The 25,610-nt window shown below is 39.3% G+C and overlaps 2 protein-coding genes across 6 annotated transcripts in view; one reads left to right on the forward strand and one right to left on the reverse strand.

Moving 5' to 3' along the window:
• The window catches only part of LOC128876532 (uncharacterized), a 137,183-nt gene that overhangs the window by 66,089 nt on the left and 45,484 nt on the right, over positions 1–25,610 (reverse strand). Inside the window, exon 1 of one of the 4 annotated variants that reach the window (XM_054122987.1) lies at positions 7,448–8,387. The exons of 2 other annotated variants lie outside the window; for them this stretch is intronic. In XM_054122987.1, coding sequence (XP_053978962.1) covers positions 7,448–7,467 — 20 coding nt within the window. In that variant the 5' untranslated portion in view covers positions 7,468–8,387. One more of the 4 variants, XM_054122989.1, reaches the window with a different exon arrangement.
• Positions 14,471–25,610, forward strand: part of LOC128876535 (uncharacterized) — a 72,159-nt gene continuing 61,019 nt past the window's right edge. For both annotated transcript variants that reach the window (XM_054122992.1, XM_054122993.1), the window contains exon 1: positions 14,471–14,499. In XM_054122992.1, coding sequence (XP_053978967.1) covers positions 14,485–14,499 — 15 coding nt within the window. In that variant the 5' untranslated portion in view covers positions 14,471–14,484. The remainder of the gene's footprint in view (positions 14,500–25,610) is intronic.

Here is a 25,610-nt window from a genome sequence, read left to right on the forward strand (position 1 = left end):
AGTGGTGACATGATAGTATGGGATTCTGCGAGAAGAATAAAAGTAATCAAGGTTCCATTAGCCAGTTCAATCTTTTAAGAAATTTCTCCGACGTTCTGGTCGTTGCAGGATCATCTCGTTCTCCAATTAAGAGGTAGACAAGTAAACATTACAAATTCGAGAGAAGTCGCGTTACACATTTTTTAAATACTGTCAGAAATTTGAATTCCATGATTGGTTTCCACTTTTTCAATTAGAACATTGAATTGTAGGAAGAACGGAAGAAACTAAGCTCATAGAAAGTTTCTGCGACGTTAGGTCGTCGTTGGAACACCTGTTATCGCGACCCCGTTCTCCAATCAAGAAATAAACAATAAAGGAACACAAATTCAAGAGATGTCGAGTCACACGTTCTTCAGCTATTGTCAGAACTTAACGTTTCGTGAATTCAACGTTTGATTTACACCTTTTCAATTGAAACACGGATGCCGTGGGGAAGAATTGAACCAAATAAGCCTCTATCGTCCAGTCCACGTTTATGGGAAATTTCTGCGCCGTTAGGTCGTTGCTGAAACACCTGTTATCGCGACCCCGTTCTCCAATCAATAAATAAACAATAAAGGATCGGTAACTCGAAAGGAGTCGAGTGACAGAACCGTGAGAAATTAGAATTCAACGCTTGGTTTTCACTGCTTCGGTTGGAACATGGAATTGTGGGAAGAATAGAAGCACGTAAGCTTCTATCAGGCATTAGGCTGATCGGACGACCGCTTCTACACGTTTAATGTCCCCCGAGCAGATAAGTCGAGTAATGGCGCTCGTTCTACACCTGCCACGGGCAGAGAAACACTAATGCTGGTAAACGAGAGCCTTTACTTAGCACGTTATGGACCCAAGTAATTGACCAAATTGCTGATAAGAAATTGCCGCTCGATTTCTGGGAAAATCACTCCTGTACTCTTGTGCCTCGCCTAACCGAGATGGGGGGCGACAAAGTGCTCGGCTCCTAGTCGAAGGTTGAAACGACGATAAAGGTAATGGATCTTCTATTAGAACGCCAAATATGCCGAGGAATCCTCTACTCGACACTCTTGGCCCTAATCGGAAATCAAAGGATGGTACTCTTCAATATTTCCAGTTAGCACTTTAATTACCGACCTATTTAGGAAGAGTCTACGCTCTGAAAGAGGACTTTCTACATTGGTAGATATTAATGGTTGAGATTAACTTCTGCCTAAAAATATTTACAAAATTATAGTGCAATATTTCCTAATCCAACTCAGATCTACACTTGGCGACAAACAGACAGCGGACGATGTAAGTTTGTTAACTGTTTGAATTGTGATTGACTAGTAACTGCATTTGTTTATATAAATTTGAAGCTAAGGGTGACCACCCAAAATATGAATTTAATTATTGAATTGCATTGTACCTTACATTTTCACGCGAAACAAATTTTGATAATCATAATGAAATTATAATAAAATTGATTATCCTTTCGAAAATCCATCAACATTATTCCCAATTGTATGTTTTAGCTCATACCGGATAAAGGTGTTCGTGCTGTTTAGTATAGTGTCAGTGTAAATTATTTCTTTTTCCATTGACATTTGAAAATACAATTGTTCTTCTTCTAAAATTCATTTTTCACTTTTTTTTTTTTACAATAAAATGTCACTTTTTATAGAATTCGTTTTCCACTATACTATAATTCTGCAGAAATAAATCGTCGCTCTTTCCGAAGTTCATTCTCATACCACTTTTCTATTATGCGTATGGTTACGTAACAATAGGATGTCGCTTTATCAAAAATTCATTACCCACTTTTCCATGGTGCTATGGTTATGCTCCGCCCAGTGTATTGCTCGTTAAACACTGGAACATTTATTATTCGAAACGCTGAATTAACGAGTATTAATATGGATGGCTTTTGAGAAGGCAAAACTGTGATTCTGCCGATTCAGTAAATTCAAAGAGCACGTTTAGACTTATGCTCACAATGTTCAAAGCTATTGACGAAGCCGTAGCGTCACAGTATTTGATATCCGTGACACGAGGCGGATAATATTTTTACTGCGACCTTGTTTTCCCTGATTGGATTACACTCGTACTTGTATCGATACTGCCCACGATTCGGTATACCCTATCGAATGGAAGGAAACCTTAATACCTTGTGAAATACACATTTTTACACTAATATTTACTTTTCATTGCATCAATTTTCCTTAAAGTTCAAATTTTTGTAAGAAAGATTATAATTAATATTCAATCGCTTCCATTCGATGTTGCTACATTGTTCTTGGAAATATTTCTATTAAATTTGAATAACTAATGATGCATCGCATAAATGATGCATTACAGCAGTTTATGCCGAATTTATGAATATCATTAAATTCAAAAAGAAACATATACCGCATAGTATCACTGGACTAATTAACGTTAATTAACCTTGTAACGATTTTAGTTCCAAAGCTTTCGCACAAGTAGTAAATGTAAGAGACACTTTTGAGAGTCAACGACATGGAATGATCGTAAACATGTGTAGGTGTGTGTGTGACGAATGATATCGACTTGCGTTCAATTCGTTTAATCTCGAATAAACAAGCGTATGGAAAAGATAAGAAACAATTTTAATCGGAATTGAATATAATGTACGTTAAGTTCATATACACTGATCACCGTGAAACAAGGCAAATCTGGAAATCTGATAACACGAGGAGTTCCATAAGTTACCCTAAAAGCTTCCCCAATATGACGAGCTATTTGGATTAAAAACTATCGCGCAATATGTATCGACGAATTTGTCTAAACAAATACTTTCTAATTGTAGATAAGAACACACAAGGTTCCATTTAAAAAAATTTATCTATCCATTAAATTCCCTCAACTTTCCAAAAGCAACGAAATACACAGACATTTGTTGATTGTACGATACATAATTTCAGTTACAGTCGTACAAAAAAATTTTCCCCATAGAGGAATGTAAATAAACAATGTTATTTACATTGGTATTTGTGTTTGATTAAAAAAAATATCTTAAATCACCTTGTAAGAAATACCTTGGACAAGCCCGCTCCCTCTTTCTCAATTTACCAATTAGAACACATCTGTCGCAACAAGCAGGAACAAAGATTGATGAAGAAGCATCGACAGGCATGATTCAAAGTATGCTTCGCTCATTCTTACTATGTCAATAGTGGATCCAAGTGCATCATCGATCACTACCGACCGCTAAAATCTTTCTTGTGTTCACTTGTTATTCATATTAGCACACGTGCCATCACGATTTAAAATATTTATGCGTTTGCAACGCAGCTAGTCGTATTCAAAGAACCCCCATCCGAATCAGTACACACAGGAAATTTTGTAAGAATTCCTACGATATGACGCGACACCTCCGTATCGATTGCGATACATCGAACACTCGCGAGACTTTCTGATACGCACGGTCCCGAAAAGCTCTCGCTCTCGCGTTACAGACAACGGTGATTTATTTGAAGAATTTGTAAAAAGAGCCCGCGGTAATTACAGGCTAAATTGTTCGACTCGATGGTATCGACGTGTAAGAGGTGGAGACTGATTATGTTATCGGTACGTGTAAAAATAACATTTGGCCACCCGTTACTAGAAAACATGGCCAAAGCCTGCGGGGACACGTTGATATTCCGCTGCAGTCGTTATCGCGAAAGCCAAGGGATAATTGCATTAACTCGGTGGAATTTTATTGCTTATAATGTCGAAGATTATTAAACCAATGTCAAAATAAAAAATGCAAGTGTCATCTACAAAGCTGACGCTTATGGAATTGGAGAACTCTTGGTTCGACAAAGTATAATTGATTCTTCTTGATCAGATCTGGGCGTATTTTAATCGAGATGAAAGTAAAAAATAACTATTCGAAGTAATTTCTTTTAAAGTATTATTTTCGGTACGGTTATTTGAAGATAAAGATAATTATATTTCATTTGAAGGAACAGCTGTTTCGAGCAACGAATTTTTCAAATATAACGAAAAAAGTAATCCTCGAAATGATATTATTATTTATGAGATTTTTCTCGGTGTCCATCTAATACTGTCGAAAATTCTGTAGTATTTTAAGAAAACTTATAATTGTACGACCATTTAACATAGACAGCCCAGGTCATTTATTTCGATAACAAAATTCGAAATTGTCGTGTATTTGTGATTGAACCAGATCCAACGTTAAAGAACTATTTCACAATTACTTGAAACGATTATTTCAAATAGTTAGAAAACCAAGTGGTACGTTACTTGGCATAAAATTTAAAACAAATTTATTTCGAAAGTGATCGCAAGTACGAATATAATTATGAACCAAAATAACATGTTATTTGGCATAATGTATCAGATAATACCATTGGAAACGTGCTCAGGTGCGCTTTCGATAACTCGCGACATTTATAAAATTATCGATAAATAAACATAATCGAACAAAAGGTACCTTTCCATAATCTCAATCTAAACAAATAATAAATCATGATACTTTGCTGGTATCTCAAAACTTAGAATCGCACGAAGTCGAAGCCTTATTAGGCAACGGTGAACAGTTAAATTATCGTGTCTCTGATATATCATCGACAGAAGAACAGTTTGTACCAATCGATTAGGTTTCGATTCGAGGCGAGAGAGAAATACGAACACCGTGCGAGAGATGGAAAAACGAAACGGAGAAGAAAGTAAAACAGAGATGAGTTGCTTAATCGTGCGGGGCTCATCCGGGAAGCATTTTAATTGTGCGTTTCACTTATCTAAAATATGTCGGCTTATCGTCGACGTATCGTCTGATTTTCCAGCTGACAATCCGTCGGTTTCGATAACCGCCAAAGTGACGGAATTCTATCGTCGAGTGCTCGCGTCCATCCGAGTATCGAGAATGATCCCGCGCATTGGCCGTCGGTTACGTGAAAGCGAACTACGCTCGCCCTTCGTACCGCGGAGCGCGTGTCACTATGTCACAGTGCGTCGAGTACTCATCAACGTGTATTAGAGCCAGATAATTTAGAAAAAAAAGTATGCTCGAGTGGCTTCTGCTATCGAAGATTTCAAAGTTAGATACGTTTGCTTCGTTTAAAATAAACAAGTCGATATTGTAACTTCGTTTCATAAACTTAAGGTTGAGAGAAGAATCCGAGTGTCATTGTGAGTAAACAGTTACAAGGTATATGACATATATTTTTATCACAAATTTCAAAGTTGGATACAATTGTTTCGTTCAAAATAAACAAATTAACATTCTAACTTTATATTGCATGAAATTATAATTTGACATCGTATCAAATTAGATGTTATAATAAGAATTCAAGTGGCACTATAACCGAATGCATTGGTAAAGCCAACGCATGTGACTTATATTTACATTATAGATTTAAATGTTGAAACGAAGAAATATAACATTCTAACTAGGAACCATTCTTCAAAGCTTGCTTTTTGGATGAATAGAGTACTACCCGTATATTCCATATTTTAATCGGAGATTATCGATAAATACATCGAGTAATAGAAATATCGAGTTCATAGAAGAGCAAAACGTAGAAGAGTGAGAAGATAAGAATACAACGCATTAACGTGCAACAGAATGAACTCTGTTTGCAAGATTGCTTTTGTTGCCTAGGATGTACTAGGATTCTATCATTACCCAACTTTTGTGAAAGTATCGAGAGACAACTTGATGTACCCAGCAAGTGTCGTTTAAAAAGTTCCTTCCATAGAACATTCCAAGTAATATTGCTCGTAAAATGTCGAATACAACACCAATTCCTGTTTTACATAACGTGATTTTCTCGACACGTACCAAGAAACATTAATTCCACATCAGAGATTTCTTCGCACGGTTCGCAGAATGTACCACGCAGGGCCCTAACACATCCCCTGCGAGCCCAGGTACCGTTATCGAGGTGCGCGCAACTCGAACAAGACTTTTAACGAGGTACACGCACTTCAGATTTCGAAATGTATAACCTACTACATCTATGAAAATTTCGACAGGGAATAACCTTGTCGTAGAATGCATATCGAAACGTTTCCATAGACGTTTAAAAATTAATAACTTTCTACGTCTCCTATGAAAATCTTCATCGTGGAATATACGTACAACTGATTCTGTCAATATTTTTGCAGAGGATAATTTTGTAGTGGATACATGCACAATTGTACCTGTCAAGATGTACAATCTTCTACATTTCGTAGATGATGAAACTATACAAATCCTGACAGAGAACAACCAGAGAAACGAACAATTACATTTCCTATGAAAATCTTGATAGAGGACAACTTTATCATAGAATACATGTATATAGAACTGTGTCTGCCAATGTTTCGAAATGAACAACCTCCTGCATCTTTCAAATAAAAAAAACTATAAAAATCTTGGTAGAGGACAATTTTGTTACGAGATATATGTATAGTTCCTGCTAATGTTTTTATGTATACACATAATCTCTTGCATCTCCCAAAACAAGAAACTATACAAATCTTGATAGAGGAGAAGTTTATCACGCGGTATAAACACAACTGTTCCAACAAAAATTTCAACCTCCTACATCTTCTACAAAAATCTTGGCAAAAGACGATTTTGTTATGAAACATATAGTTCCTGATAATGTTCCTATGTATATACACAATTTCTCGCACTTCTCAACTCAAGAAACTATAAAAATCTTGACCGAGGAAAAGTTCATCACAAAATATAAATACAACCGTTTTAACCAAAATTTCAACCTCCTGCGTGTGCTACGAAAATCTTGATAACAACTTGATCACAGAATCTATACACGCAACCAGCGGTTTCAACCTCCCGCATCTCTCACGAAAATCCTGAAAGAGAGCACCCGGAATCTCTACCGACTCCGAACAGTATGCTTGAACATGCGTACTGCGACACTTACATTTGGTTCCGCGTTAGACGATGTGGATTGAGGAGATCGTGAAGGGAGCGCGTAATCCGAAGCGGACGTCATCCCAGTATTCGTGTACGAAAACCTTTGTCAGCCCGGAGTCAGGATCATTCACCACTCTTGCGCACTCGCGACCACTACCACCAACAGCGATACCACACCACGTCTAACACCAACCGTATACACATAGGGGGAGGGTGGGTGGCGAACGACAGTGGATTTTCAACCAAACACGCAGATACCACGGAGCCACGTCTAGCACTAACGATACACACCGTGGTTGACGAAGGACAGTGGATTTTCAACAAAACACGTACGAACCACGAACCACCGAGAGAAAGATTCAGGTGTCCGAGTACCGTGGCGGAGAAGCCGAGATCGTGTCTTTACCGGATCCCCTTCGAATCATCTTAATCGGATCTCTTCGTACGGTTCGATCGACGAAACAGAAATCCCTCGAACGACCCGATCGGATCGTCTCGAGGCAGAACTAGCCGTTTCGCGGGAAACTTTTCGATTAATTCGACACGGTCGGAATGAAATGAAACACTCACGTGCTTAAAGTGAGACGCATCCAGGCGCGTTGCGTCAGCAGCGTCGACGCATTGCGTCGGGCTGGCCTTCTGGAACTACTTTTAAAACCCTTGCATCTAGCGACTTCCTCCTTGTCGTGAAATTTCGACGTGGTTACACTTCTCTCACTCACCGTTACTTCTCGCGCCGATATCACCGGTCAAATGTCGCGTGTACTACACCGAACGCGCTACGCGACAATGTTACTCCGTTTCCTGGGATCGCGGGATACGATTCGCGCGCGTTCCCTTTCGGAGCAACTCGTACGACTGGCCGAGTATTCGACAGCGTGAACCGGTTAAACACCGCGCACTTCTGTAAACGTGAACAACACTATTCCCCGGAGGTTCCCTCGAGACACACACGGCCACGCAACGCGACAGACACCGCGCTTCGACGAGATTGCGAGCAGGGTCGTTCATCCCCTAATATTTTCGCACCCCCGACGCACTTTCCCACTGGTTGGGCGCGATGGAAGCGTGAACGGGAACGGCAAGACCTTCAGGGCAGCGCAGGTAGCTGGAAACCACTGGGCGCACTTGGAGTTGCGCCAACATCGTCGCGAGTCGCCCTGTGGGTTGCTGGCAGCCATCCAAAGCGACTTGTCGGGATGCTACCGAGGGGTGAAGAACCAAGCGACTCCCCCTTAGGTGTCCTCGGTTATCCAGGACCAACCTGTGAACCTTCTTCCTCTTCCGCTGGAGGCGGCGAAGAGAAAAGAGAAGAAGAGGCGAAGAGAGGCGGTCCTTGGGAATCTGTTGCCAATACGTTTCACCGTTGACAATCAACACGTACGCGTAGTTGTCACTGCACAAGCGTAGCGGCGACGGCGGCAACAACACGACCGTTGCACGCGCAGCACGACGACATACAACCGCTGCTTATGCGAGTCAGGAGGCTCGGAGGCGCGCGAGTCAGTCCCACTAGTGTTCGTTCCTCGCTTACCTGGCCGCTGCCCTGCTGCCGTTGCTTGCCTAGACCGTACCCCCACCCCTCACCTTCCACCCCTCCACTCGCGCGTGCACGAGCCTGCCCCTCCATCGCCGTTACTTTACCCCCCTCCCCTACACGCCTCCTTCTCTTCTTTCTAGCTCCTACCCCTTTTTCTAACGTTCGCTCGCTTAGCAAAACCTTCGCTACCCTCCGACCCTCGCCAGCGGACACCCTTCCAAACCCTACCTTCGGCTACCTTAGGGTAGGATGGCCTCTACTCCGAGGCGCATGATGCCGACCTAAGGGCACCGAGCCGTGCCACGCACCAAACCTTTGACAGCTCCTTGACACTGTTCTCGATTGCTCAACTTCTCTGTTTGCTTAGAAATAGATTCTTCTGTGTCTCTCTTGGAGTGGACTCCTTCAGAAGGTGTTATCACATCGGTAGCGGAATCTGATAGCTTGTTTCATGAAAGCGGGGACTCCTTTGTCAATTTTTTAATGAAATTTGGGAAAAAGGCATTTATTTCAAATTCTGTAGTTGTTTCTGACGAGTTCAGTCGCTCATAATATTATACAAATCTTCGATGTCTTTACCTGACATCACTCTTTCAACCCTACCTTCAGGTACCTCAGGGTACGATACTCCTCTCCTTCTCCGGGGCCCGTGTTAACGACCTAAGGGTAGGAACCAAACGCGCGTTTGACAGTTTCTTGACACCGTTCCTGCGTAACTCAACCTCTCTGTATACTTAGAATGTCTATGTGCCCTTAGATTTGTCTGTTTCAGGTGGGATGAAATCTAAAAGTTTCTTTTACGGAAATAGGAATTCCCTTGTCGTAGTCAATTTTTTAAGGAATCTCGAGGAAAATACATTTATTTCAAATCGTTCGTTTCTGACGAGTTTCATTGCCTACATTGCGAACCTCCGATGCCTCACCGTCTAATCTTTACCTGTGGACAATCCTTTCAATCCTACCTGGGCTACCTTAGGCTACGATAATCTTTCCTCCTCCGAGACACATGCTGGCGACCTAAATGCACCCCTACCAAGGACCAAACGCGAGTTTCACGGCTTCCTCGAGTTTCGACAGCTTACATTTACTCAACTTCAAATGTTGAGCTTAGAGATACATTTACCTGTGTTTTATCTCAAATTGAAAGTATTCTAATGATAATTTCACGAGGAATCGAGTAGTAAATCGAGGAATTTCGTCTCTATTATCAGAAATTATTCAACGAACCCTGAGAGAAGATACAAATATTTCGTTCGATTTCCTCTAGTTCTCTAATCGTCGTCGAAATTCAGTCCCATCGCGAAGTAAACACGTCCACGTTTAGCGTGTATTCCGTATACCTCGCGTTCGATTCTCTCCGTCCCGTCGGTGTTTCTTATTCTTTATTTCGCACGGAGGATGACGGGCGCGAGATATAAATTATGATACGCACCTATAAACCGTCTTCCTTGTTCGCTACGGATGACGCGACGACGTTACGCAATTCCAACCAGTTTATTTTCCCAAGAGAGTCAACGGCACGGTTATTTCGATACGTTTCGATGAACGTCGAGGTTGCACCATTTACGAAAAAGAAATAAAAAAAAAAGAAAAGAAAAAATGGAGAAAGACTCCGTCGAGAGTTGGCTCATCCCGCACGAGCGAGAATGAGACACTGGCTGAAAAAACGTGCCAATCGACGGCGAACGGGCCCAACGACGAGATAATTAATTATCAATCGAACGATTATGAGCGACGCCCGCGCGAACGGTCGGAATGGCCCCCGGAATGACGGATTGACGCTCGCGCAGTTCGTCACTGCGTTGCCAGTGGTGGAGAATTACATTACGCGAGCGAGCAATTCGCTTATGCTTGCGTCTGAGTATCGCCGCGTACACCGCACGCCTAAACCATGCCTGACTAATGAGTTTTCTCATTTTTTTTTTTTTTTCTAGGGCGCGGATTCGCAGAGCTGCGTTTTGCTTATGCGCGAGACACGTGATTGCTAATGCGATTCAACAAGGATATAGAGGATGTCACACCTAAACCAGGCCGCGTAATTTAAAACTGATATTAAAATACGTTCAAATCGCGTGTAAGATATTTTTTAAAATTGGAACACATATTCAGGTAGCCTGGTTCAACACTTTGTATAATTAGTGACAAGGTAATCGAAGTATGAAGAATCGAAGTACAAGAAATGTCAAAAGAACCTTTTATTTTATTATTAACTCTCCATTAAAACCAATTATATGTTTGACTCGCGACTTTGGACATCCTCAATTAACTTCCATTTATACTTCGAACCGTTTGAGGAACGATGATCCCCATTACTTAAGATTTATCTACAGATTCATTTCAAAACGTAACCTGTTCCCACTGCCTCGTTAAAGGTCCCCGCCGTTTATCGCCGAATCTCGCCCCGAACGGTCTAATTTTTCCCCGAATGGAGCAAATCTGTGAGAAAATTTGACACCTCCTCAAGACCGTACCTTATTGACACAATTCTCTCAACATTCGCTCGTCTTTAAGTAAACACCGCGTGAAATCCGTAGTCCAGACACATCTTCGTTCCTAGTGGAAACGCGGATTGCGCAATGCTAAACAGTTCATTGATCGTACTAATCGAGAAACTAAATAAAAAATTTTCTTTTTCTTTTCCAAATAATCCCAGCGAATCTTGCCAGTGTTTCGGAGCACGTACCTGAGGATCGGCGCGTTTGATCGTTGCGAGACACGATTTCTTTTATCTCGACTATCTTTGCCCCGTTGGTGTCGTGCTACCTAAAGACACGTTACACCGTTTCCGTGCTGGCCAGGGAAGAGCGGAACAAGCAGTTCGGTTACTGCTGAGGACGGAAAGTCGGCACGAAGGAGAAACGGGTAGAGAGGCCTTAGTTGGGCGAATTGGGGTGGACACTTAATTCCAAAAGGTGACAAGTACCGATACCGTGGCGCAGGCTTCGAGAAAATACCTGACCGGGATACCTGCAGACTGCGACGGTGTAAATCATCCAACAATGCGACAGGGCCTTTGTCTTATTTATCAGTTACAGCCAAAAACGCTGGACGGTTTTGGAAATCTTCTTCAGCCTCGCCAGACAAAGGTGCACCGACTGAATTGCGTGAATCCTTCGCTTTACGACCTAAGCCAGTGCGCCAAACACTTGTTCACGGTGGTAAATTTCTCTCGGGCTGAGTGGAATTCTATTTTCACGAGAAAATTGAACAGGTTGATGCGATTGTTAAGAAATAAATTAATTGACATGGCATTAACAATTTTTCTATCGGAATATCGAATTTTGTTTTTTTTTTTTTCTTTAAACGAATAAAATTAAAGCCCACAAATTTAGAATATTTAAGAATTTTTGCAACATATTTAAAACAGTTCAACGACAAATTTAAGAACAAATATATCCCAACACATTTTATAACGGATATTTGTAATCAGTAATAATCTTGTAACGGTATATCTGAAAAAGGTATGGTTGCTATCTAAAAGTTTGAGTCAAAGTCGAAAGTATAAAGTATTTTGCAGATGTTGATTAACATTTAGTTTATCAGTAACGAATGCCACTTTATCCGAATAAAAAGTCCGACGGACTACAAATCGAATCGTTACCGATTCAATCGTCACCAACGAAAAGTTATCCGCCAATCAGAATGCAATTCTGTTTCAAGCCGACGACTGCGATGCAAATTGCAATTATGTTCTCTGCATTGCTTCGAAATTCCATTGATACCATACTGACCTTCCCGAGGGTAGCCTTGAAGACCGATTAAAATATCTGCATACACAAAAACGTGGACCGTATAATTATGTATATTACATAGCTTTTAATATTCTCGGGCAAAATATACGATCATCAATTACATACTCTGTCGTATTAATTAAATCATTTACGTGCAACTTTCGTCTGGTAGACGCGATTTTTACCGAACAAGTGTTAAATTTGTAAACGTCGATGCTTGCAGTGTTAGTGTTGGTACATTGTTTCGTCTGAAATACTGTTCTATTTAATTGATTCAGGAATAGGTCTCTATTAATAATTAAAATTGTTAACCGTGGGGTTGTCGCGCTATTTTACGAGGAAATCTCGAAAAATCCTCCAGACGTATTGTTCCTTTGCAGATAATCGAGCAAAGAATTTTAATTTCGTCGATAGAACAAAACTAACGCTGGACTGAGGTAGAAAAAAGGTTTCTATGAATAATGAAAATGGTTAATCGTGCGATTGTCGTGTTTTGTTTAGAAGAAATCTCGAGAAATTCTGTAGACGTATTAGTTCGACGGTCTCTTGGACGAAACCAGACCCAGCAGCGTGTTACACGAATAGTCTCGATGTACGCAAGGGGCAATTAAGGGCAATTGGTACAAAGTACTGCAGGTGGATCTGTAAAGAATACTTCACACCGTAAATGCGTACGTCATACGGGTTATCCTTCAGCTCGCGTATGCAGCTTACACGAGGCCGATACCGAGCCCTGTGGCGCAGCGGCATAACCTGGCCAGACCGCATTTAATCAGTTTGCGGTCGCGGTCCGCTCTCTTATATCCCTTTAATATGTTTTCTCCTTTCTTCTCTTCTTTTGCTCTGCGACACCGCGACGTGACTCAACTCCCGCACATAACCCCGCTGCGCAATACCAAAGCGTTTCTCTATTCTCTGCTTTGCCTATCCAGTGCTTTGGATAAATATAATTATTGATTCTGATCAAATCTTAGATAACAACATTCAACGTCGTTAATTTCAATTATTTTGTAGAGTTGATCAGCTCTACGCTTTGTATAGATTGTACCATATTATGATTAAATGATCGATGATTAGAGATCGTGATTGGTGATTGATTATGGGATATGATGACGTTGTTGCTGATGCCGGATCATGACTGACTAACGATCATAACAGACGATGACTAGTAATTGATGATGCCAGATAGAGATGGATTATTGATAATTACAAATTACGATTGGTGATTGATGATGCTAAGTAATTATAGATTACTGATAATTACAGATTACCATTGATGATACGTGACGCCAAACAATGACGATAATTGATGATAACAGATCGTGATTGATGATTGATAATGATAGATTTATGATTAATAACGACATATGATGGTGGTTGGTGATGGTAAATGATGATTGGTATGTGATGACTGACGACTGAATGTGGTTATTTATGTTGCTTGTAATTATTTGTGTTGTTGTTCGTTATATGCCTGCATATTTTAGAAATTCAGTAAACTTTAAAAATATTTTGTAGATCGAAGAAAACGATTATTTTTCAGAAATTCTTGATGAAATTTTCACAACTAAAGAATTGAACGTATAAGTTAATCAAACTGTACCTCATTGTTGGAAAATACACATTTATATTCACGGGTTGATAAAAAATAACAATTTAATACACGAATTAACATATGCGGGCGTAAAATAAAACGTACAAAATATAAACTCTAAAATATACGATTTATTTTATATACTTCGTTATTTTGTATACTTCGTTCCATATCGGCAGGCTCGATTTATACACTTTTCTAAAGCGTCAAGTTCACTTCCAGGGAAACTCTAATTTTTTTAAGTAATAATATCAACATCGTCAATTTCCTTTATTTTCTATTTTAGTTTTATTTCTTCATATCGCTATAAATTATTACAAAATGCGTCCAGTTTATTTCTTGTAAAGATTAATTTCTACAACAACGAGGCAATTTATATTTGTAAATCTAAACAATCTGTCAAAAAAGACGCGATCATTTGTTAATAATAATAATAATAATAATTTCAGAAACGAAGTACGTAGAACGCACCGATTGTTTGGCCATTTTCATGAAACAGTAGACGATCGTCGGTGGTAAAAAAAAACGAATGGGACATTTCCAACATTTCCATTCTGTTGCCTGTGTCAGTTTTTTCGTAGAATCCAGAAGTAAGAAAGTCCTGCGGCGATTTTTAAGACGCTTTACGCCTGTTTCAGGGGCCGGGCGGCAATTTAGTGGAATTAAATAATAGTCCGTCCCATTAACGTAACGACTCGACTGAGGATGTCCCGCAGGATCCACGAGAGGATATCGAAAGTGGATGGAGGCATGCCAGGTACGCTCACGTTTTATTTCATCGTAACGTGCCACGAGGTATATGTATACCTTCATCTCAGAAGTCAGGACCCTCCAAGGTTATATCCTCGATCCTGTGTGGTCCTGAATGGCCCGTCGAATTATTACCAGCGATTTCGGAGATTCTTACGTTAATCTTAAAATTTGTCAAGAATCCCTACCTCGGGATCTCCCTCGTTGACACACTGTAGAACGAATCAACGAGAAAACCTAGAAATTTTCACCACTGACGCACCAATCTCGATATTTTCTCCCATCGTACCTGCATAAATTAATTATTTTCTGATGCGATATCTATTTAAACTGTTCATAAATTAAATCGGATTTTACCTCAAACATTTCGTCGAATTCCGATGTCAAAGCGTTTGAGTAACTCGATAACTTTTTATTCTTAACGTGGAATTTTTGAATACTTTAGCTTTGAGGCCATTAAATGACGTAGACCTAATCTAGACCTAACCAAAACATAACAAAACAAATCTGGAAATTTTCGCCACTGACGCATCAATCTGAATATATTCTTTCAGCTCACAAACCAAACCGAACAACTACACTCTTTGAATTCTTTTGAATTTTAGTGTCGTTATTTCAAATGTATATTAATTATTTAATAAATATCGTTTGAAAAGGTAGAATTATTTATTCATCCTTAGGTATGAATAAATAAAGATAAAAGAATACTACTTTAGCAGCTAATAATTTTGTAAACGAAACCTCTTCTATTACACAGCTTTCGAAGATATTAATTTCATATCAGTTCGACTTGTATAAAATTCATCTGAGTTGCAATAGCACTCAATAACAATAGAACTCAAAGGCAACCGAAAGATTTACATTCTCACTATAGCTTCTATATTAATACGTATACTTTCTTGTTAAGTAGGTCTGAGTTATGGCAGTCTTTTCCACTTCTAAGTTACTCTAATCATTTTTATATCTCAGAACTACTTATTATTATGTCTTACTTCGTATCGTTTGGCCCCTTCTGCATATATCCAAACAGCCAACGAAGTAATCGTAAATAAAAAAAAAAAAGGGATATGAAAATGTAAAAACTTTTGTGATTCAAAGTTGCTAAACAATTCAAAATAAATAATACAAAAATCCACGTGGGCATCGTAAAGAGCACCTCATCAAAAATAAAATACATCAACGCTAAACCTACCAATCTTTCATTTGCACCTATTTCTACTGTGTTTGAATAATTAGTCTTAACGACACTTTTTCAATTTAATGCAAAACATATTTCTCGTGATACAAAATTGAATAATGCATGAAACGATTGCATATAAAAACTACACAGAAACCTTTGAAAATGGACATTTGACCAGTGGTAGATTTAGCGTTAATTGTTATCGTACTGTTTCTTGAAAAAATTGCAAAAAGTTGTCCAAACGGATTGGTGCAACGACCCCTTTTTCAAAATTCCTCCAAGTGGCGTGTTCCTTCGAGGAAACCACGGTTCGTGGCTGTCGAGGGTAAATGAAGTAATAGATACACGCATAAAAGCCCGGTGAAACTGACGAACAACGCGAGTTTCGGACCGCGGGTAGTATCTTTCGGGAGGCTGACCGTGAAACTTGAGCTCCCATAACCATAAGGATGTATGTCGAATGTAGCGACTTATCACAGGTGAGCTGTCCCACGCGGCGAATTTACAGACAGATTTGTCAGCGGTTTTTGTCAAACGCGGGGACCTATTTGCCATTGACGATATCTTTAGGCGATCCGCACAACATTCGGAATGCCGTGGGACCCACCGCAGCTTTGTGACACCACAACTTTCCGCTGCAATAACATTCGCGCCTTTACAACAACAGCTCGTCTTCTGAGACGAGAGACCCACTCTGCAACAATAATACTGCATGTGTGGCCGTCCCAGTGGCGCTCAAACTTTTCGCGTCCGTCGCTGACCGCTGATACCGAGTTATCTGCAGATCGTGTATTTTTACACATTTCGTCTGGCCGTATCGGGGAAATAACGACGCCGACTCGCCAAGCTAATCTGAATATTTCGTTTTCGCTTAATCTTTGTCTCGTTGCGTTGGATGGCTGAGACATTCTATTTCTTTTCGTTTTTTCTTTTTTTTTTTAGTACGTCAGAAAAATAACACTTCTTGGGTAAATTAATGCAATCACACCGGTATTCATTTTTGTGTTCATTTGTCGATGAGAACTTTAAGAAATAATAGCGCGTGGAAAGTCTTTTTGTAATTATTTTTTAATGATTTTTTTTTGGAGGGACATGGAAAATTGTGGTTTCATTCATTTTGTGTTTAATTTGAGTAATTATGATAATAGTAGTAATAAGGAAATAATTGATTTCAATGGTATATTTACATTACGTCTACGTTATATCTATGTTACGTCTACGTTACATTCGAGTTACGTCGATCGAAATTGAGCAATCCATCTAAATTACGTAATTCTATGTTAACTGTTACATGCCAGCGCCTGTAATTTAAGAAAGTGCGAATTTGTTAATGGTAATAAAAAGGAATCAGTTACTCGCGTGACTTCGAAGTTGCGCTGAAGTGAAACGATGGAGTACCTCTGCGAAGTTTTATAAGGAAGCTACAAACCCGGGGAAAGACGAGCGAAACGTGAGCCGGCCGATGCGATGCAGAAACGTCGTCAGGAAAATGTTCTAAACTACGAAGGTAATATTTGCAAACAAGTAATAGACGCGTTAGGACGGCGCCTCGATAAGTGACAGACTGTCCCCTTGTTGTTCGAATGGACACGAATGTGTGAATGGATTTTCTGTTCGCAGAAATGTAGAGAGTTTCACAAGATTTCCATTCACGATGACTGTCCCGATGCTCTTTCAGTTCCCTCGCCGTCAATCACTGAATCGCGGAATGAAAAGTACACACGTACGCGGAAATAATAAGAAACAGTTTAAAGTGTTTGAACTCTTCGAGGAATCTGATCGACCCTCGTTTGCTGTATTTTGCGGACGGCATTTTCTGAAAATGAACGGAACCATCGGATTGTTTCGAGTATCGAGATAATATGTAGATTCAATCGAAACAGAAAAGAAAGGAAATCGATAGATATTTAAGGGAACGTCTTCTTTTTAGTTGGTTAAACGAAAAGTTCGATTTCAGTTACCGTTCAGAAATAGTGTATTATAAGTATTCGTATTCGATTCTTTAGTGATATATTCCGAGAATGATTCCACATTTTTAAATTTTTATTCCAATTCTATAAATCGACGAGATCTCGCCTCGTCTCGTGCGCATCACTGCTCAGAGAAGACAACTGAAATCTCTCAAGAGATAATAAGATTTCCGCAAACGCTGTAATTTATAAGAAAATTCTATGAATGCGTCCTCTCCATTCGTCCTTTCTTATTAAATTAAGAAACGTGACACAAAACGTCGATGTCACACTGAATACCGTATGCAACGTGCGCATGCGTGCGAGCGGCGATCGTGCGTATAATAGAATCACTAGCGCTGATTGGAAAATAAATTCGAGACACCGGCGTGCCTTTGATAAGATTGCACTCGTTGTCATTACTCTCCCGTTATCGTTCCTTATTTACTGTTTGCAGATACACCTATACCGGTGCCGAACCGTGATTAGGCGAGCGCGTGCTCCATTTTCGTCGAACGATCCGTCGATATCGACTCGCACGACCGTTTCTGCGATCCTGACGGGGGATTCCTCTCTTTTCCTCGGATTTCAGATGCTCCTTTGTGTTCACGGCGCGAATTTAAATGTTGAAAGTAAACTTTCTAGGAAACGCGATCGCAGTTTATTGTTTCGTCGCGTTTCGAGGTGCGGAAGTCACCAAAACTGGTGGATGATTGGCTAGTTCCGAAGAATTTCCACTGGAGTCGAAGCGAAACAATCGACAGGAATGTCTTCCAATGAAAGGAGAGATACACGGGATTCTTATTGGATTTGTAACGCGGAGGAAGGTTCATTCTGAAACGTTTTGGAGCACCATTTCACATTCTTTCGATTTATGCGTTCTTCGCCTTCAAATTTTACATACACCCTCTCAAGTTATATTTCCATGCATACCACCGACACCGGGGAGTACATTTCCAAGCAGAAAAAATAAAAAATAGTTTTTCTACAAATTGTTGAACAGTTGGTCTAATTAAAATCTATCACTAATAATAATTAATTTACGATTGCGAGTGAAATAAATAAATCGTGTCGGATTCAGGATGAAAATGCGATAAGCAATTCGTCATCTCGAAGAAGCTTCTTAAAGTATCGCGAAGCATCCTGGCTGCGTTCTTTCAATTTATGCGTTCTTCGCCGTCAACTTTTACTTCCACCCTCCGAAGTTGTATTTCCGCGCGCGTCACCGACACCAGGGAGTGCGTTACCAAGCGGAGTCGGAAGTCAACCAACAGCCTCTTCCATTTAGTCCGCGTACTCGAGCGCTCGGTTTTATGGGCAGTAAGATCAGGCTGATCCTCGATTAAACGATTCTTAGGCACGGCTTATGCGAGGCGACTCGATAAGACGGCTTTGCGCTGGTACTTGGCGCTTGCGTAAAGAACCGTGTTAAGTCTTCCGATTAACAGCGCACGCATTCGCGTGGGCCAGTCCCATCGACACGTGGGCTATACCACGTCGACACGTGGACGGTGTATAACCTTCGTTTCGCCTAACCACGTGTCCCGAACCACCTCCGCTTTGTGAACCGACTGTCCGCTTCTCAAAAGGAGCCTGATCTTTTGTTCATCTCTGGACACGCTCGTTCCCGGTACGCTGCGTTTTACCCAGAAACTTATTTTCCAGAATGAATCATTGTTATTCCGTTACCTTCGGTAATAAACTCTGGTTAACCGGCTGTTTCGTAGAAATATTTTCTGGTCTTCGATGTTGCTACTCGTTCTTGTTTACTTTGTCCGTTTATTGTTCCTCCGACCGTATCTAAGATGACGCATTTCCTTTTCCCTCGATCACGAGTTAATTGTTAATTAATGGAAAGTTTTGAATACTGTTATACACTTGGAACAGAAGTGTTTTTATATGTACATCTTCTTGACGTTTGCTACTCATTTTGTCTAATATTATTTATTTAGCTTTCAATCGATCATGTAACTAATCGTAAGTATTATTAATGTGAGATTTTAAGTATTTTTATTATCACGTTTTGTTCTTGTATCTAACGTAGTTGGTTTAATTAGAACTGCATTCGTATATAAACTATCTAATATCATCTGTCGTATGCGTTGGTATGCACGAGTTAAGAGATTGATCGATCGTTTTATTTTTGTTCTATAATTAATTCCCTTCGCTATTTATCGATCCACGAACTTATCAGCCGATTGAATTACTTTTATCATTTCATAATTCCGATGTCAGGTGATCACTTGCACGCTACCAAATATTTCACATTATTCACAAGCCACCGCTACGCTTAGATAATATCGGCCATGGCTAATATTAATCATCTTATCGTGGGGGTGACATTTCGAATGGATAACCACGTATTTTTCCACAAAGGAATATCACCTCATCAATTTTTTCCCTTATTAATAGTTTTTATTAATATTTGCTACTTAGATATCGATTCGTTTATTTGAAACCAAGATTACTTTTAATTCGTGTTATTGTTTTTATTGCAAACCAGTTAAGGTGGTTGTACAATAAGTGTATCTTCATATAACTTTATAATACTACAACTAATAATATTTTTATAACTGTTTTTCATAAAACTTTCAACTATATCTTCAAATCTATTTTTCAAATTATTTTTTCCCCATTTCACAAAACAATCTTGATTTATGCTTGTGTACGAACATGCTCGCAGTCGTTTCAAGCATTCCAAGTATGCATGAAATTTTCTTCGAAATGATTTAGAATTCTTTCACCATATACAGATTCAACGTAACAGTTATTCAAGATGAAACCTAATAATTGCGATCGATAAAGAAGGCCACAGAAAATTAAACAAAACCAAGTAATCGATCTTTCATATTATGAAGAGTACAAGGAGATAATGAAGAAATCACATCGTTGACTTTCATTCCACTTAAATGATACAAATTGATTTTCTTCTGCATGATTTGATAAAATGATAATTCTACGTTATCACTGAATTACTCCCACGTGAATTAATTATAAGACACTTCAGGCAGAAGTATTTTTCTATCCAATTGATTTATTTACTGTTCAGTGACTCGGCTCTGTACACGCCATACTACTTGACCACCATTCTTTTTTCTTTATTCTTAATTCACCGTCGAAAGAAAATTGTATAAGCAACGCATCGTTTATCGCGAGATAGCACGAACACTCTGTTTGACACAATTTCGATTGTAAGGTGAAACACAGACTCGATAAGGAATTTTTATCGCGTGTTGCAACTCAAAGGAAATGGTAATAAGAAATCTTACTCACCGTACTTCCCTCGTTGCATGAAACACCATGTTATTGTTGAATGGTGATCGTTTTCCCGGAAGAATCATTTCATGGTTCGAAATTCAACCAAGTTAAGTGCCTTTTCGATTTGTTTGCTCGAGATAAAGAAGGTATGCTCCTTGTAGATACTATTTGTAACGAAAAACAATTAATATCGCGGAATATAGGACTTTAGAGAAGACCACTCGCGGAAAGCTTATCTTCAGACATGTCTTCGGCGCCTAATCGATGGAATGTTGCGTCTCGACATTGCACCAGAGACTCAAACGAGTTCTCTTGGTCTTATTCAACTTCTACAAGTTGAGAATTCACCTTGGAGTGATCTGAGATTATAATATTCTGAGGCTTGATGAATGTGAGAAACTTCTATGGTTCGGTTCTCAAAAAGTATAAATATTATACTTACGTGTGTTAAATACTTGTATATTTTTAAACCAAAATCTTTGGGGTTAATAAGTAATAGTAATTATTTCGTTAAATTCTTTTACCATTCTTTAATTTAAGGAACGTTCTTTAATACTGTTAACTAATGCCAGACGATTTTTCCATGCCTGGGGATGTCTTCGACATTTGCTCGAACTAAAGTGGGAAAAACTAGAAATATTTAATGGTACGTTGGGTCGTTGTTGATTTTGGAATATTTGTAGTGGCGGTTACTTGATTTAAAAGTTTGTAGGTATATTACACTTTATTCGGTGTAAACATTCTTCTAAATAGAATAGAATGTTTAGTTTCGATCATTTTATTTGTTACGATATATATTCAAGTAAGGCATGGATGATTTTCATCTTCGTCAGAACGTATTCCGCATACCTGACTCTAGAATGTTTACACCGAATAAAGTGTAATATACCTGCAAACTTTTAAATCAAGTAACCGCCACTACAAATATTCCAAAATCAACAACGACCCAACGTACCATTAAATATTTCTAGTTTTTCCCACTTTAGTTCGAGCAAATGTCGAAGACATCCCCAGGCATGGAAAAATCGCCTGGCATCCAACGCGTTGACCGTGCCGCTGCGAAACCATTCCGAGGAACTGTAAACGAACTGTACATTTGCCGACTCGAACGCGAGACGAAATTTGTTCGCAGTTAATGGTAATACTCGAAACGTGGAATTTCGCTTTTCCAACTCACCAACTACGCCGGTGCGATTCGAGCGATAGCGGAATGTGTCGGACAAATAAAAGCGTAGACAAACACGAAGAGGCTACAACGAAGAGGTCGAGAGAAATGTTCTCCTCACAGATACAGCCCGACTGGTCCCAGAATGTCCGGTTAAAAGTGTTTGCATAAGGGTCTCGTCCGACCGTCTTCGCCTTCTTCGACTTCTTTGGTACCGAAAGTCACAGCGAGGATCTATCCTCGCCGATCGCCATCTGCGTGGTTACTATTGAAACCGTACGTGGGAAACGACAGCCAAAAATGTTCGAGTACATCTCAGACGTATAAAATTGTGCAACTTCAGAAGTACCGAGGATTGTTCGCCTTAGCGTCGACTATTCCAGCGAGGATTTATATTCGTTTGTAGCGCCTGGGTTCTTCGAATACGGAGTCTTATTCCTCGCGAATAGAAATTAATAATGATAGCTTTCGAAGCATAGATTTTTGGAGGTTTGAGGGCCCTTTGATTGGTGCTCGGGGTTGGTCTCTGTCTGGAGAGAAATTATCTACTTTTTCATATTAAAAGAAAAGCTTTCCTCCTATGAAGTGTAAAAGCATTAAAGTATAAAGGCCGGAAGCAGCTTTAAGATTTTTTTAAAATAATAAATACGTGAATGTAGTTATGTAAATTCTATATCATCCTTCGCGTTTTATTATAATTATGTGTATTTTCGTTATAAATAAATTCCATGCCATTATGTATACTACGAATAAATAGAATCTTAAAGCATCTTTTGGAAACCCCTTTATTTATGCGTCGAATAAATAGAATTGCCAAGTATGGTTATGCTCTTTTTAAAGTAAAGATTATTATCTTTTATTTGTCTACCTTGTCGTTTCAACATTCGAACACGCTTAATTAAATTAGAATTCGATGGCAAAAATTTACTATTCTCTACTTTGTTATTTTTAAAATTCTAGACCCCCTCTTGGAGAACACTTTGCATCTAACACTTTCGTCGTCGTCATAATTTCCTAAAATTTGTATAATCCGCTGCCTAGAAACTAATCATAAAATTAAAATTAACGCAACGATTACTGAATTTCGCAAAGATGTTGCGTACAACATTTTGATAACCTCGTTCATCATTTTATAGGAAAGAATAGAATTGTTTTTGAATCACGCTAACGAACCTCGACATTAGAATAGCAAAGTCACTTAATCGACGGTGCAAAGATCATGCATTAGACCGTTTATCGATGGTGGTGCAAGACACCGTTGAAAGAAGGAAGAAAAGTTCAGCGAATAGCAGAGTGATTAATGTTTTATTGGTATGACGATCGCAATAGTTACATGTTATGGGCAAATAGAAATGCGCAGGTTTTACCGTGAAATCGGGAGGATGGATCGTACAACCCCACCGGAAGCCGACCTCAGACGATGACTGTTCTCCGTCTCTCGCAATTCACCGTTTACATGCTTGTTTACATTCGCTGGCATCATGGTTGTGAAATTGCGGAGCGTTTACGAGGGAAGAAATATGGATTCATCGACATTTTATGTGATTCCCCGTTCTTGTTATTCACTCACGCTAGAATTTCACGCGTTGAATAAGAATTGCGAACGAAGCTTCATTTAATGAAAAGAGTTATTAATTAGCGCGAGTCTCGTATCGACAAGCTTGAATTATTATTCGTCGAGAACGTTTGTGTTTAATTACAATTCTTCTTTATTCAGGATCAATTGTTCGTGCTAATACGAATGAAAAAGTAAATTTTTACTATGTCACATTTTCTTTGACGTTACCATGTTTACATTACCGCAATTCAAAATAAATTCTAGGATGACAGGCAAGCAAGTACATCGAGGAATATTCTCCACTATCGTTGCTGCGTATTCTTTTGTATCACCCGGATTTCAAGGCTTGTACGATGATAAAGCAATACTTATTGTTCATGATTTATTACCCTGGTGGTGTAGCGCGATTTATTCCACGTTTCGATTTTTACAAGGAATTCCAAGAATTCTTGAAGAATGGATATATCAGGTGAGAAATGAGTTTGCCTTTTTTTTTCTCAAGGATCACTGTTTCGAACGACCTAACTGAAATTATATACGGGATGAAAAGAAGTTAAGTATTTCCTAGCAGCGAAATTTAAGGCAATTTCGTGAATCCGTTTTGCGTGTGGTCTGCGGTTTACCAGAGAATCGCTTTCTTCCCAACAGTTAAAGACCGTGATCCATCGTTTTTCTCGTCAGGGTCCTATTGACTGCTTTCTTCTTCTTCTTCTTCTAATATAATCTGTGTTTGTACCAAAATACAATTTTGGAACGCATGATTCGACATTTATTGTTCATATATTAATGTAAAATAATTAAAGGTCGTAGCTGGCACTTTATATGTACTTCATAAAATACCTGCATTCGAAACAACTACGAGTGAAACAATTGTTCCATGCCCTTGACAATGATGCGTATAGAGGAAAGAAATGATATTAAACTGTGAACTTAAAAGTTCTAAAATTATTAAATCCTCGTGTAAAACAGATATTATACCATCCATTTGTTTCTCGAGAATAGTGCATTTAATAAAAATTACGCAATGTAAGATTACATACGCACAGGATTAATTCCCAAAGAATCCTTCCATTTATACTAGAATCCATCGTTTACCCTAACGTTTTCCTGAAAAATGGTCAACTAGTGCCACCGTTAACTTCTAATTAGATTTAGAAAGATGAACGCGAGAATAGTCGTTTGACCCACTGTAACTGAAATCGATCGGATCGAGAGCGACGGTAGATACGCGAATGGTCGATGCTTAGGCGTTGGATTTGATGACTTATTGACTCTGGCCCGTGTTTACCGGACTCGGTGCGACGGCCATGCGGCGCCAAGCGTCGAGAAATGCGGCCACCTTTGGAACCGAACGCATCCCGCCGGATTGATCGATCCCGCTTTTTTCACCGCCACTTGTTTTTCAATTCCTTGCTACCTTGATCGGCACGGGGCGATCGTTATCGTCGCTAGATCTGCGAATCTTAATCTATTCTCGCGTCATTCTACTTGGACGATAATCCTAGAATATCGTCGCGTAATTGCAGCACCGACGACAAACAATTTAACGAACCAGTTTCTAAACAATTTCTAAACTATATTTATGCCCTCAGGGGCTGTACCGGTGTTTGTGGCTACAATACGGGTTTAGCAACCCCGAGGTACCCGAGCTAGAGGGCCAACGGGCCCCGATAGATGAGAAGTAAGAGATACTGCAAACAGTATTAAAACAATGCACGAGTCATGTAAAACGATGATAACAAGAATGGAAGTAAGCTAGTAATAGCTTACTTCCATTCTTATATTCAATTCAACTTCCATTCTTCCATTCAATATATATCAAAATTCAAATGTGCCTTTGAATTTTTCTTAAAAATTGCCACGAACTTTCTGGACAACCCAATATTTAATAAATATAAATATATATATATTACTGACTTAAAACAAAAAAGAAATATATATATATATATATTTCTTATTATCCACGTCGAAAACAACTTTTACATCGATCCGCGAATTATAATGGTAA

The sequence above is a fragment of the Hylaeus volcanicus genome, chromosome 5 (genome assembly GCF_026283585.1).
Source record: "Hylaeus volcanicus isolate JK05 chromosome 5, UHH_iyHylVolc1.0_haploid, whole genome shotgun sequence".
In the NCBI taxonomy this organism is placed as follows: domain Eukaryota; kingdom Metazoa; phylum Arthropoda; class Insecta; order Hymenoptera; family Colletidae; genus Hylaeus; species Hylaeus volcanicus.